General features: G+C 35.0%; 1 protein-coding gene across 2 annotated transcripts in view; it reads right to left on the bottom strand.

Moving 5' to 3' along the window:
* ODF2L (outer dense fiber of sperm tails 2 like) overlaps positions 1-13,967 on the bottom strand; it is a 35,848-nt gene extending 21,881 nt beyond the window's left edge. For both annotated transcript variants that reach the window (XM_028102500.2, XM_028102497.2), the window contains exons 1-8: positions 13,804-13,967; positions 9,957-10,004; positions 8,477-8,649; positions 6,081-6,213; positions 5,307-5,432; positions 3,807-3,866; positions 3,611-3,682; positions 2,971-3,087 (exon numbers count right to left, since the gene is read on the bottom strand). In XM_028102500.2, coding sequence (XP_027958301.1) covers positions 2,971-3,087; positions 3,611-3,682; positions 3,807-3,866; positions 5,307-5,432; positions 6,081-6,213; positions 8,477-8,589 — 621 coding nt within the window. In that variant the 5' untranslated portion in view covers positions 8,590-8,649; positions 9,957-10,004; positions 13,804-13,967. The remainder of the gene's footprint in view (positions 1-2,970; positions 3,088-3,610; positions 3,683-3,806; positions 3,867-5,306; positions 5,433-6,080; positions 6,214-8,476; positions 8,650-9,956; positions 10,005-13,803) is intronic.
* Between the last annotated feature and the right edge of the window lie 444 nt (positions 13,968-14,411).

Below are 14,411 nucleotides of genomic sequence, written 5' to 3'. Positions count from 1 at the left end.
ATATGATTTAGTGTGGTAACTCTCATGCTTTTATTTCAAATTATTTTAAGACTTTGTATTTAAAGTATTTGACTACTAAATATCTAAGAATTTAGAGACCTAAGATTTTAATGTTTTTACATTTTTTGAAAGCTGTATAATACTAAAAAAAATTATTACAGAATTTAGGTTTTAGTTTAACATTTCTTAGACAATCATTTTAATGAAAAAAAATCAAAGGAGTCAAAGTAAAAGATTGGGTTTTCTATTTAGCTCCATGATCAATAAAAACTATGCTTCTTAACTTCCACTAGAGTTTAGATTAAGAAGTACACATTAAATAAGATTTAAAGACTAGCCCTCTTTGAAAAGTGAACTCGGTAGATTACGACAAGCAGCAAAATACTGTTAAACAGGGGCGCCTGGGTGGCTCAGTCGGTTAAGTGTCTGCCTTCGGCTCAGGTCATTATCCCAGGGTCCTGGGATCGAGTCCCACATCAGGCCCCCTGCTCGGCGGGAAGCCTTCTTCTCCCTCTCCCTACTGCTCCCCCTGCTCGTGTTCCCTCTCGCTGTCTCTGACAAATAAATAAAATCTTAAAAAAAATACTGTTAAATAGTCTCTAGAAGTCTACTTAAACTAAAAAAATTATTAAATTAAATTATTTAAATTATTATTAAATTATTTAAATTATTAAAATTAAAATATGAAATGTTTTAATAAGTAGTTGGGGGAAAACAAGCATGAGTAAGAGCAGTACAAGTCTACTTAAGAGAACAGACTCCACAGGAAATACAGCTGCCATTCCTCTAGGAAACCACAGGGTGTCATCAGCACACCATGAATAATTGTTACATTTTGCTAAAGCAATTTAAACACCAAGGTGAAATAAATCCCTTGGCACAAGATTCCAGTCAGGACTTCCTCACTAGATTTATCCTATCCCACATTTGAGCACTATTAGGAAGTATACTAAACTATGAAATTATTTTTATGGTTTCGAAATAAATGACTCTTTGCAGTCTTTTGCCAAATGAATGTACATTTAAAGTCAACTATTCGCCTTTCCCTATTTCCAAGGAGCTCTACATGCTGCATATTATGAAGACAATTACTCTGTTTCTTCTAAATTATGAAAATATTTATTCCTAATTGCTATATTATAAAGATCTAGGAAGAAAAAATGGGTTAAAGTATCTTTGGAATATTTCTCAGAGAACTAAAATGTAAATTTTTCAAGACCTATTAAAATGAATTGACTCACTGGAGTCAAAACTAAAATATTAAATGAGATTTATGTTGCCGAACTGAGTTCATTATCTTTGTACTCCAAAAAGAACCTTGTGAAACATAAATCAAAGAACTAAATTCCGCCCCCCCCATAACTTAATGTCTTAAATTCCAAAATTCCATGTTACAAGGAGGGTAGAAAGATCAGTAACCTAATGCAACTTCTTGTAATTATTTCTAAACAGTAGGGTTTTTGTAAAGGAATTTAAACTTAAAGTATTAGAAGAATGTCATGGCAAAATCTTAAGATTTTAGTCTTATATTCTCTAAATTATCATGAAAATTGTTAAAATTAACTTTAAAATATCACTTAATATTTCATTTTTAAACTGAAGGAAATGTTTTCAAAAATTTCCCAACTGCTATTTGAGGACATAACTAAAACTTATGTAAATTGTGATAGATGATTATCTGAGGTGTTAAATCACATGTATTCTATTGTATTTACCATGACAGGCTAATGCAATATCAACTCTAGTTCATCTGTAATGCCCTAGGACTCCCATGCAAACGACACAGGGAACCCATGGAGGATAGTGCTTAAAAAGCACAGGTAGGAGGACAAAGGACAAAATTTACATTCCGCATAAGCCTGCTTAATGTCCCCTTACTGGGCAAAAGCTTTTCATCCTTGAAGAAAAACAAAAACCAAAATACCCCAAGCACAGTCTTGAAGCATGCCACAGGTTGCAAACATCTGCATGATTCAGGAGTGCAAAAGCAAACAGAAATTTAACACCAATGTCCTCACACTCCAGGGGGGTTATCATTGTACACTTCTCTTCTCCAAGTGAGAACACTGCTTCTTTCCTTTGGCAAAAATAATGACAATAGATCCAGTTAGCTTGTCATAGCGACCTCAGGTTCTTATTTCAAAGTGCCTGTGAGGCTTCCAGAAGAGTATTAAAACCACTGAGTTTAAATGAAAATATTCCCCTTAATGACACTGCTAAAGAAAAACTGCATGACAAGAATGTTACTCAGTTTTCTAAACACCAAAGCTAAGTAAATGATTTTAAAGTTGTTACCATTAGTGACAAACACAAAAAACAATAAAGCATTTACTGACTGCCTACTAAATGTGAGTATGTATTTATGTGTAGATGTAGAAAATAGACAGGAATACTATATCCCAAAATATTAATAATGGTTTCAGTATTTTTAAATTATTTTCATTTTTGGGGCGCCTGGGTGGCTCAGTTGGTTAAGTGACTGCCTTCAGCTCAGGTCATGATCCTGGAGTCCCGGGATCAAGTCCCGCATGGGGCTCCCTGCTCAGCAGGGAGTCTGCTTCTCTCTCTGACTCTCTTCCCTCTCGTGCTCTCTATCTCTCATTCTCTCTCTCTCAAATAAAATAAAATCTTAAAAAAAAAATTATTTTCATTTTTTCCTTTGTATTTTACAAATTTTCCAAAATAAACATAAATTAACTATATAATGGGAAAGATTTTTTTTTTTAATTCAAGCTCTATAAATCCTTCCTAGACTGGTATTAAAGAGAGAGAGCATTTCTATCTTGGGATTTAGAACCAAATCTTTAGATGAGCCAGAAATCTTTAAGATCTGCCTCAAATATGTATTTCCTATGGCAACACTTAAATTGAAATCTTCCAAAACCACCAAATTCCAGAACTAAGGAAGGGCTTTATAGTTGTTCGTTAATTTTATCACTTAAACTATAAAAATGACTTAATATTTATAACCTTTATGTATTCTTTTAATTTATCATTCTCTGCCTCCTTTTTATGAATTTGGAACTGTAGTCGTTCATGTACTACTTTTACTGATTGTGAAAAACGGTCTGCTTTCAAAGCATTTGCCTGTAACAGAGAAAACAAAAAAAAATGTGTTATTTGATATACTTCCCCACAATCTTTAACTTTATCCATATTTAGACATGATCTAAAAAGTTGATAAAAAGCAAAGCACCACTTTACATTAACCATGACCCCCCCATTATAAATTGTATATAAAACTATGGGGCTATTTTCCCCTCCCCCCTTTTATTTAATGGCTCCTGGTAATCTCCTTTTAAAAATTCCTACCTATCCTAAGTAAATTATATCTAAAATGCTCCTATAAACACTAAAATTCCTTAATTTATACTAAAATTGAAATACAAATTTATTCATAGTTCCTAATATATAGTGATTTATGCAATTACCCTGACTTAAATACCATAAAAATCTTTTAAAAAGAAACTAAAAAAACTTGTAAAATATCCAAATAATGTAAAAACACTTCTGTGTCTATTTCTGAGGATATGGGAGTCAGGATGGAAAGAAGGAAAAGAGGGAGTCAATATTAAGAAAATATGATGCATTAAGCTCAAAATTTGCTTACCTTTTCATTCTGAAACAAACAAGAAAGTTCTTGAATATAGGTCTCCTTTTCAAGTACCTTCTTCTTAAGATTCTTCAGCAAAGATAATGTAAGAGTTAGAAATATCACAATTTGGATAATGTTGGCTAATTTTATAAAACCAAGCATCATATAAATAAAAAATGTCAGAGTAGACACAAAGTATAAAAAGACTTACAGTATTTTCACTTTCATTATCAGTTAGCTTCTCTAACATGCTGGATAAACTGTCCCCTACCTATGAAAAAAAGATATTATAAATCAGTATTGACAAACATAGTTCTCTCTATATAAAAGTAGGAAGAGGAATAAGCATCACTTAAGAAATTAATATGGACAACTATCATGCAAGGTTCAGATTTTTAAAAAGGTCATCAGATGGATTTTTGCCTAAGTGTTCCAAATCATCTTTTGTCCACAGTTTATGAAATTATATACTAATTTCTAAATAACACCTCAGACAACACAAGCCAATGACACAAAAACCACAAAAATCTTGTATACAAAGGAAGCTCACCGTGCTTATAAATAGGTAAAAAATAAAAACAACCTTAATTTTAGCAAGTAAGATTATTTTTAAAGAATCACAGCACATTAGTAAAAGAATTCTATGTAGATATTTTAAATGAGAACATAGAAAAATGTTTATTCATCTTGAGGGTCACACTCCTGCTTGAGAATGTGAAAAGCTATGAATTCCTTTCACCCAAAAGTATTGTGCCATGTACATCTCATGCAAAATTGCACACACAATTTCATGGACTGCATGAAGCCCACTCTTGGGACTCTGTAGAAGGACACAGTGGAATTGCTTGGCATACAACTATTTTCATTTCTCTTGGATATAAACAACTTGTAAATAAATGTTCACAGCAGCTTTATGCATAACAGCCAAAAACTGAAGCAACCTAAATATCCATCAACTGAGGAATGGACAAATAAAAATGGAATAGCCATACAATGAAATATTATTCAGCAATAAAGAGGAATGAAGCACTAACATGTGCTACAACATAGATGACCTTGAAGGCACTATGCTAAATGAAAGGTGGTTATGAAGAACCACATTTTATATGAATCTATTTACATGAAATTTCCAGAATGAGCAAATTCATAAAAACAAAAAGTAGATAATAGGGTAAGGAGGGGTGGGTGAGGCTGGGAGATAGGCGAACTTCTAAAGGACCTGGGAGGGTTTTCTTTTTGTGGTGATGAAAATGCTCTAACATTGACTGTGGGGACTGCTGCACAGTTCTACAAATACACTCAAAATCACTGAATTGTGCACTTTAAATGGATGAATTGTATGGTATGTGAATTACCTCTGAACAAACTGCTAACCCCAAAAATAAATGAATGCATGAATACAATGGTACAATGGAGCTTAAATTCTAAGAAAATGTTATTTTCTTTCTTTCATTTCAGCTGAAATGAAATATAACAATGAAAAATTTTGAGATAGAAAATACAAATATATTTTCTATAAAAACATGCTGCTTTCATGTAGAACTATTTGTGAAACGTTAAGAGGGTTAGTTTCATGATTGACACTTCAAACGAAAATTCAAGAATTATTTCCATTTCAAATATACCAATAATTCAATTTCTACAGATTCAGAAATAGCAAATCCTTCAAGTGAGAAATATATCTATTAAATTAGTGCTCAGGGGTCCTTACTTGTTGGTATTCTGTCTTTCTAAGATGTTCCAAAGCTTGTTTTACACGTTTAAAAGTGTCTAATTCTTTTGTTAATATTTCCTTCTGTTTAGAAATCTTCTTCAAATTGGATGCAAAAAGATTAGCCTGACAAAATATAAGAACCACATACCCATTTTAAGATACAGCATTTAAAAAAATCTAAAAAGATACAGCATTAAGACACTCTAAAATACAACACTGCTATTATCAAAGAATACTTTATCTTAGTAACAAAATCATTTTTCATATAGTAAATTTTGCCAAGCTTATTAATAGTAAAGTACATCGTACATTAAAGTAATGAAATCAAAATAAGGGCTTAAGCCCCGAAGTGTTTCAGGCATTTATTTTAATAAAACTAATAGAATACAATCTATTTTTGTCTCTAACTCAAACTTCAGTACACCGAAATTTTAGAATACAGGTTTCTATTCCATACAAAACTACAGAAAATAGATATAATTTCCTCTCTTAGAATATTTGTTTAAATTCCCTCTTGAAATAGTTGACTCTCTAGTTCAATTTTAGATAAGTTAAGCACCAAGGTTAGCCTCTTAACAAGTGCATGCCTGAGATTATCGCTGAAGAAAAGAATTGCAGCTAATGACATAGGAGACTGATAAACCTGCAATTTTTAATATCAAATACCAGTATGTGAGCATAACTATGTTAAGATACAAAACTGCAGTTAATGCATTCTGAATATTATGCTAGCTGTCTATTTTATTAGATGTTCATAAGTCAGGTACTCACATTTTCAAAACTAATCTCTTCAACGGTATCCTTAAATAATGGCAAAAATAATTCTACAGAACAGGTTGCCAACTCAGCTTCCTTAAATGTTGCTTCCAGATCAGTCTTTTCATTTAGGATGTCTTGCTTTAGACTAATTAGATACGCACAAATAAAATTTAAGTTAAATCTGTCACATAAACTAGTTATACTTTCTTTGCAAATATAGCACAGCGTAACTAAATATTACAGTTCCACAAATTGCTCTCCAAAATATAACAGTGAATGGCTACTGAAAATGTATGAAATTTTTCCTATACTCCCCTATTTTTCTATACTTAATATACACAGAAAGTTTTTAAAACGTTTAGATATGTAAAACACAAAAACCACCAACAGCAATGCTTCACTGTACTACTTGTAATTGTTCAACATCTCTTTTCTGGTTTGTAAAACGATTTGTGTGAATGTGTTTATGTCTTTTTTACTTCCCTTTCTACTCCCTACTCCAAACCCAAAAGATTTGTCTTTCTAGACCTCATTCCCAAATGCTTTCTTGAAACTTGCTGTTCTTCACAAAAAAAATTCCTCCAGAAGAACAAATAAGCTAAACAAACGGAACACAAAAAACTAAAGCTCTCCATATTGCAAAAATCCTTCACACTTGACTTTATAATACATTATCATCAATCAAAACAAAACTATTAATATTTGCCTTCTTGATTACCTAGACACTACTGTGTATCACTGTAAGAGACATCTCTTTGGTTACATTTTTACATCCTGAAATCAGGATGCTTCTTGTAATCTTTGTTAAGAAGCAGTCTTGAGCTCTTTCCTGCACATGCCCAGAACTAAAGTGTCAAATGCTTTCAAGAATTCCCCAGAGATGGGGTGTAGCACTTTTTAACCCCCCTAGGAATGGACGGCCATAGAGGGGTTGAAGGAGCTGGTGAACTAGGAATGTTTAGCAACATTCCAGAAGCAAGACTCCAATATAGGCTTGCATGATATTGTAAGAGCCCAGCACAAATAAGTTTTAGTTCAGTTAAAGATGGTCCTAAGAAATGCCACATCACCAATACTCTTAATAGCAAGGACAACTCTGAGTCAAAAAGTTGGATTTTGAGTATAAAAAATTTTATAAAAAAATTTTGAGAATACCCTACTTTATTTCACTTACATTTTATTTATTTTTATTTTTTAAAAGCATAGTTATTTGAAGTCAAAAATCTATGTATAATTAAGTTTGAAGGAGCTTTTTCAATATTTATAAATAAAATAAATCATAAGAGAGCATTGTATCTTTCTTTAATAGGCAACTTTTTTTCTTTCTTTACAAAACATAATATAATGGCTCATCCACAACTGATGGGATCTTAGAGGCTATGTCAGAAAGCAGACTGTGTTCTTAATTACTGCTGGCTTAACGTGATGGGTATAAGATGTTGGCTATAAATGACAGTTGTCCATTATTAAAAACCATGGGCAGAAGAAAGTCAAGAATGGTTATATATGACCAAATATCACTGTCATTTACAACAAGCTAAATAGAAGCTGGACTATACTATCAAGGGTGACAATAATGGTGTTTTGAGGCTGTGATTTTGGGGGGCCCATGGGTGGCTCAGTTGGTTGTCTACCTTCAGCTCAGGCCATGGTCCCAGGGTCGTGGGATCAAGCCCTGCATCGGGCTCCCTGCTCAGCGGGGAGCCTGCTGCTCCTCCTGCTTATGTCCTTTCTCTCTCTCTCAAATAAATAAATAAAATCTTAAAAAAAAAAAAAGACTGTCATCTTGGTAAGCAATGGAGTCATATAAATAGCAAGTGTATTCCCTATTTTTTTTTAGATTTTATTTATTTGGGGGGAGGGGCAAAGGGAGAGGGAAAGAGAAAATCTCAAGCTGACTCCCCACTGAGCGTGGAGCCCAATGTGGGGCTCAATGCCACAACCCTGAGATCATGACCTGACTGAAATCAAGAACTGAACACTCAACCAACTGAACCACTCAGGCACCCCGTGTATTCCTTATTCTACGGGAAATAGCAAAATATGACAGGTATTTGTTATATAGCAATGTTCCAAATGACAGTGAATTAGTACTCATCAACTACATTTCCAACATTCCATAGTATTTCTATTTTCATTTATCTTAGCTATAAGGCTTAATACTTTAATAATTCTCAATAGATAAGGCTTTCATTTTTATTTGCTTTCATTAAGATTTCAAAAACCTAGCCCAATTCTGCTAAATGAGTACTGATTTGTAATCAGGATAAATAAATATATGAATTGCTAAATTTGAAGAAGATACTCTTGAAAGAATGCTGTATTTGATTCAAATAATTTACAGTATGGACAAAACATGAAATGTTGAAATCAGAAAATTAGATATCCCCTGCTATTATTGAGAATACCAGCTGAGATGACTTTCACTGGCAGCCTGGGGTAAATGTTCGTCCTCTGGTGTACTTGTAAAATGAGAACATAGTTTCTCTGAATGACTTCCATCAATTGAAGGCTTCTCCATAAATTTGGTAAATGGATTTGTAGGTGGCTTCCACAACAACTTTTCTTCATAAGCTGAAAGCTAGGAAATATTTTAGTTATTAAACTTAACTCAGTAGGTTCTTTTTTGTCATTACTCTATAAAATAAAAATCCTAAACATGTGTAAAGAATAATATTTTACAGACAAAATAGAAATTATAACTGCTACTCATTTGTGATACTAATTCAAAAAGTGTCAAAATTGCATTGCCCAAGCATTCAACAATTGCCAATTCCATACACTTTCCAAAAGGCCTGTTATTTTCTACATAAGAAAGAATTTTCTACACAAGAATGTAAAATTTTTATTAATCTATTTCTTGAAGTATTATAGTATCTTAATCCAGTCAACTAGAAAATAAATATAAAAACTATGGTAACTCTGGTCCTTAGTTTCATTATATCTACCCAATAGGAAATGTATGTTATGTATGCCTAGAATAGAAATTTCATATCTTTTCGAAGTATTTGGTAACAATAGCTACAAAAAGATTTATTCTTTTGAAAGTAGACCTTACAAAATTAAATTAATTTATTCCTATTTCCCAGCTCACTCTAGGATATTCTTTGGTGTTAACAGACAGGTACTTCTAAGTTTTACTAAACAACTGTTTTCACTCAAACTCAGAGGTGTCATTTTTTAAACAGGAATATTCATGAATTTCTTCAGAACTGTTCCATTTTAAGTAATAAATTAGTGCTTTGGCAATCATTAAGGCTGTGTTTTCACAACTCTAATATATGGTAATGTGTCTCCCTGACTTCATTTTATATTTATGCAAAATCAAATGTTATATTTAAGATCTTCAGCGTTTTTCCTCTTTGTAATTTATTTTTATAAACCTGTACTTTACAATACATTTGGTCAAGAATTTTCAATACTTTAAGTAGATGTGAAGAAATTATAAGTTGAAAATTACTTGTATTTCTAAATGACACTTTGAAAGTGTCTGTAAAAATACATCTATTTTTGTCTGAAGGTTCCATACACTACAGAAACAAATATTTAGGACATAGACCAAAGAAATGCATGCCAACATTTTTGAAATACCAACAACTCATGTACAAATGGAACTGCTAATTAACCTACAGATATCTAAGATGATCTACTTGAATGCTGAAATATGAAACATCTGTTAGTAAGACATAACAGTATTTTGAGCTATTTGAAGTCTTAAAGAATTAAAGAAGAATTAAAAATAGATGGATACAAAAAATCAAATGAAAAACCAAACCTAAGAGTGAAGAAGAACATGATCTAGATATATCACTGCAATCAACAGTACTATCATCTACTGATCTGTTTGGTTCCAATAGCTACCCCACTCACAGAGGAACTGGTATTTACCTTTCATTCATCCACATGTTGAAAATTTCTTGCTCTGCACACTGGAATCTCAAGAAAGAATACCTTATTTACATTTGAATCCTTAGCATCTACAAGCCTTATAAAAGCTAAGCAGTAATTGAAGGAGAGGACTCAAGGCTTAGAGCAGTTAATGTGATGAATAAAGGCAGTTGCTTTTTACTTATTCACTTCACTGATTCATCTTTTGGGGGAATCATTAAAAGAAAAATATTTCCTATATTTTGAATAAAAATTCAAAAATAAATGTAAGAGGATTAGGGATCTTCAATTGGTAGGCATATTTTATAAGATTCAGTTTGGTATTACTATTTTAAATGAGTGCTTACTTGGCTCTGTGGGCTATTGGCGGCTATTTATACAATTTTTCTAAAAGTTTTATCACAAGATGAAATACATTTTTCTGCTTCATCGCCTGTAAAAAGTAACTGTGCCTTATCTTAAAGGGTAAACAAAATTAACACATTGTAAAAACAGAGATGTTAGAATGACTCTTAGCCCAACATTCAAAAATGTTATCTTCATTACTGATTCTCAAAACAGAGAGAACTATGTAAGTCAAGTCTCAGATATATCCATAGAAATTATCAACAATTATATTCTTACAATCTAGAAATATTTTCCAGGATAAAAATTGTTCAAAGGTTCCAAGGCACTGCACTATTTTTGTGTTGTGACAATACTATAACCAAAAACATATGTGTGCTGAACAATTTTTTTTTAGCATAAAAAGTCCTACCTTTATAAAAAATGCTATCATTTTAGTGAGCCAAATGTATTCCTCTATGGAAAAGATGTTTCGCAAGAAAATGTTTTCAATTACATGGAATATACTGCCAATTGACAAATATACTTCTGTACAACTTGGTGGTGAAACAAAGACACATATTCTGCACACATATTTAATAACCAAACCCCTAAAGATTAGCAATTTAAATATATTTTAATGTTTAAGGAATTAAAGTTCCTATACAGAGATGACTTTACCAGTCCCCTATCAAAAAGGCATGTACTTAAAGCTTTTTCCAGGCGTGGTCATGGTTTACACGGACCCAGCTACACTCACTAAAGTATGTTCCATTTGGCCAACAACAAGCATTTGAGGGATGGCTGTTCAGGGACTATAATGCTGGCCATGGTCAGAGAAAAGAAAGATCCCAGTTCATGCCCTTCCTTAGCATCTAGATTGCTCTAAGTAAACAAACCAGCTGCAAATATATATTTAAAACTAATCTCTCCAAAGAAATTGAAATCTCACAGATTTCAATCTGTTTTGCCAAACATTCATTCTTGGAAAACGAGCTCCCACTGGCTTCAAACAAAAACACACAACTTCTCCTGAAAAATTCACTGAAATATTCAGCAAAGAACACAAAGTAGATATAGGAATGCTTCTCATCTCTCTCACTATTCTTCACACTAGTCAAAGTTTACTAAAGAATTGTAGAGTCCTGCAAAACAAATCTGAGTATGACAAAAAGAAAGAGAAAAAGGCATTCTAGGTACAGGGTCAAGTACAAGCAAGAGGAAGGAATCATGAAAGGACATGATTTGCAAGGGCAAGTGGCAAAGGATGAAACTGGACACAATGAAGTGGTCACTGTATGCCAAGCTCAAAAGCTTGACTTGTTTCCTAAAGGTTAAGACAGACCATTAAATCATTTTAAGCAGGATAATAACAGATCAAAAATGTATCTTTAAAAGATAAATTTAGTGGTATTTTGGAGAATGGACCAGGTATATGGAGGGGAGAAGAGTAGAAGTAGTGAAACCGGTTATTAGGGTCCCAGAGAAATGAAATTCCAGCATTGTTTTCCTAGAAAAAATTTTGAAGAAATCAAAAGTTGTTTCCACTGGTGATTAAAAAAAAAAAAAACTTGAAAAACAATGAAGGAATTAGAATAGCAAGAGATTCAGTACAGAAAGTGACCAAATATAACACTTCATTTACCCATGCCCATCTGAATGGATTGCTCCACATACCTGTTCCAGAAAATGACAGCTTATCCCTTTAAGTACCAAAATTCACTTGCGGGCTTGAAGAAAACCTCCTGAAAGTATTATTTCTTCTTTCTCAAACATAGTATAGGTAGCCTGAACATAATTTAACCATTCACTTCTTGATGACCCAGAGGCAGCATATTAAAATGAAATACTGGGCCAGACTCACCTGTTCTTAGTCCTTAGAGCCACCTGACACGGACAACTCTTAGCCACAGCAGGCCTTAGTTGCCTCTTCTACATAATGAGAAATAAACTTTGCCAGCCAAAGCTGTGGGGAGGTTTGAACAGAATGAAGTATCACTTACAGGTGGGGTTTTTTGTTTGTTTGAATGTGTTTAGTTTTTTTTTTTTAATTTAGGGTCCCTTTGGCTCATTGTTGAGGTTGCTTTCCCACCAGGTCTTTTCTTTAAATTTTTTCATCTTGAAAAAAAAAATCATACTGAGTCAATCACTATTCCTTAAAATACTTGCAGGCGTGAGTTATCTGTATAAAACCAACTTTTCGAAACAATTCTTTCAAGATCTGTTCCTTACAGAATCATTACAAATCATCTACAAAGTAGTCATAAATTGAGTACTACTAAACCAGAGCCCACGGGAAAACAACTGACTTCCAAAAGAATTGAGTTTAGTGGGTACATGTTATGTCAACCTCACTGCTATACTCAGCTCCTTGGGTCTCATTCATTTGTACAATATAAACAAAGCCACTTTCTCATACCTTTGGGTTTTTTGGGTACAAAAACCATATTATTTATACACATCAACCGTGAAAGTAGAAGAAAGAGAGGCAGAAAATGGATACCTAGCTGTTACAGAATTAGGAACATGACCATGACATTCTTATTCTAAGCAGAAGGAAAGCAAACTAATTTTAAAAACAGGTTTTCTGTGGTTTGTTCCTTTAGCCAAGTAGTGTTTAAAACTACTCCAAGAACCTCATTAATTCAAAAACACCTGAAACCTTACTATGGGCGAGGTGACAGGGAAACTTTGTCTCCGAAATATACATCCTAAATACCAGCCCCAGTGTGGCTATGGTTTTCTCAATCAACAAGCACCCTTACTACCTATACTCAAAACCTGACACTGGTTTACTTAATCTCTTTTATTACAACCACTCCAAAATGACTATTATTGCCCTCGTTTTCCAGATAAGGAAACTGAAGCCAGGAAAGTTAAGTGACCGGTCCAAGGCCACACACTTGAAGGAGTTTCCTATTGAGTCTGGAAACCTAGGAGGAACCTGGAGGACTTAATTTCCCAGGCCTCCCATAGTATTCTTCACTAAAGGAGCCCCAGGGCCTACCACAATCGGGTATATTATATGGTGGTCGCTTAAAAAGCCAGCCAAATGAGTAAGAGGAATTGTTTCCGAAGGAAACGCCGCCATGCCCGGGTCGGCCGGATAAGGGCTTAGTTCTGGAAAGCCCATCAACTATGATCTACCCTGGGGTCTTGGGGACCACACCCTCCCTAGGAATACGAGCCTCGCTGTCTTTTTCCCAGGCCAGGCAGTCAATTCTAGGGGAAGTGGCAGGTATGCGCAGAAAGCGGCTGAGGTCTAGTTCCGGGTGGACGTGAAGGCCTTTCACTTCCGGGACCCAATACGGCCCCGACCACCCGAACCCCTAAGCGCGTCTGCGATAACCGCAAGGAAACGGTCCGACCCCAAGCTTCCCGCCTCCCAAAAGCGTGCCTACGCCCCGACCGCTGCGTTAGCACGCCGCCGTGACGTCAGCCCGCCGCCGCTCCGCTAAGGAAGGGGTCCAAAGGGGCCGCAAAGACGCTCAGCGAACGTTGGTGGAAACCACCGCCAGCGTACCTGTGCTCTCCAGCCCTGTGTCGGCTAGGAGAGAGCGGGACGCAGGGGGCAGTGCCGCAGGCGAAAGCTAGAAAGGAAGCCAAAGGACGCGAGGTGGCAGGGAGGCGAATATCTAGAACTGCTTGCGGTGGAAGAGTGCCCGGCCAGGTGCAAGAGGGACGAAAATAGAGCTAGTAACCATCAAGTGGCTTCTCTGGCAACGGCCGCCCCGCCCCTTCCGTCGGGCCATAGCCGACGCAGCTGATTGGCCGGGCTGGGGAAAGCAAGGGCCGGCGTCTGTTGCTATTGGCGGGAATCAGGGGGCGGGGCCGGGGAGAGGCTCTTTGTCTCTCAGTTGCTGCTCTGGGTGAACTTTTCGCGCCCGCCCTTCAAACTTTTTGTTTTACAGAAGAGGCCTTTTGTGTGTAGTTACCAAAAATCTTAATTGAGCTCAACCTAGAAAGAGAAATAAGACCGATAGAGTATGAATTTTCTGATAGTTGGCCTGGAAGTGCCCTGCCTTTGCTTTTTTAAAGGAGACATTTGAAAAAGCCCAAACAACCGCGACACAAGGAACTTTGTTTTAAATATATAGTATTGCTGTTTAGCTGGGATCTTCCCTAGGCCTC

Source organism: Eumetopias jubatus, unplaced genomic scaffold (genome assembly GCF_037043125.1).
Source record: "Eumetopias jubatus isolate StellerSeaLion01/CBP00866 unplaced genomic scaffold, mEumJub1_p1.0 scaffold_4, whole genome shotgun sequence".
NCBI lineage: Eukaryota > Metazoa > Chordata > Mammalia > Carnivora > Otariidae > Eumetopias > Eumetopias jubatus.
The sequence above is the reverse complement of the archived record's forward strand: the minus strand, read 5'-3'. Positions and strand labels throughout refer to the sequence as shown.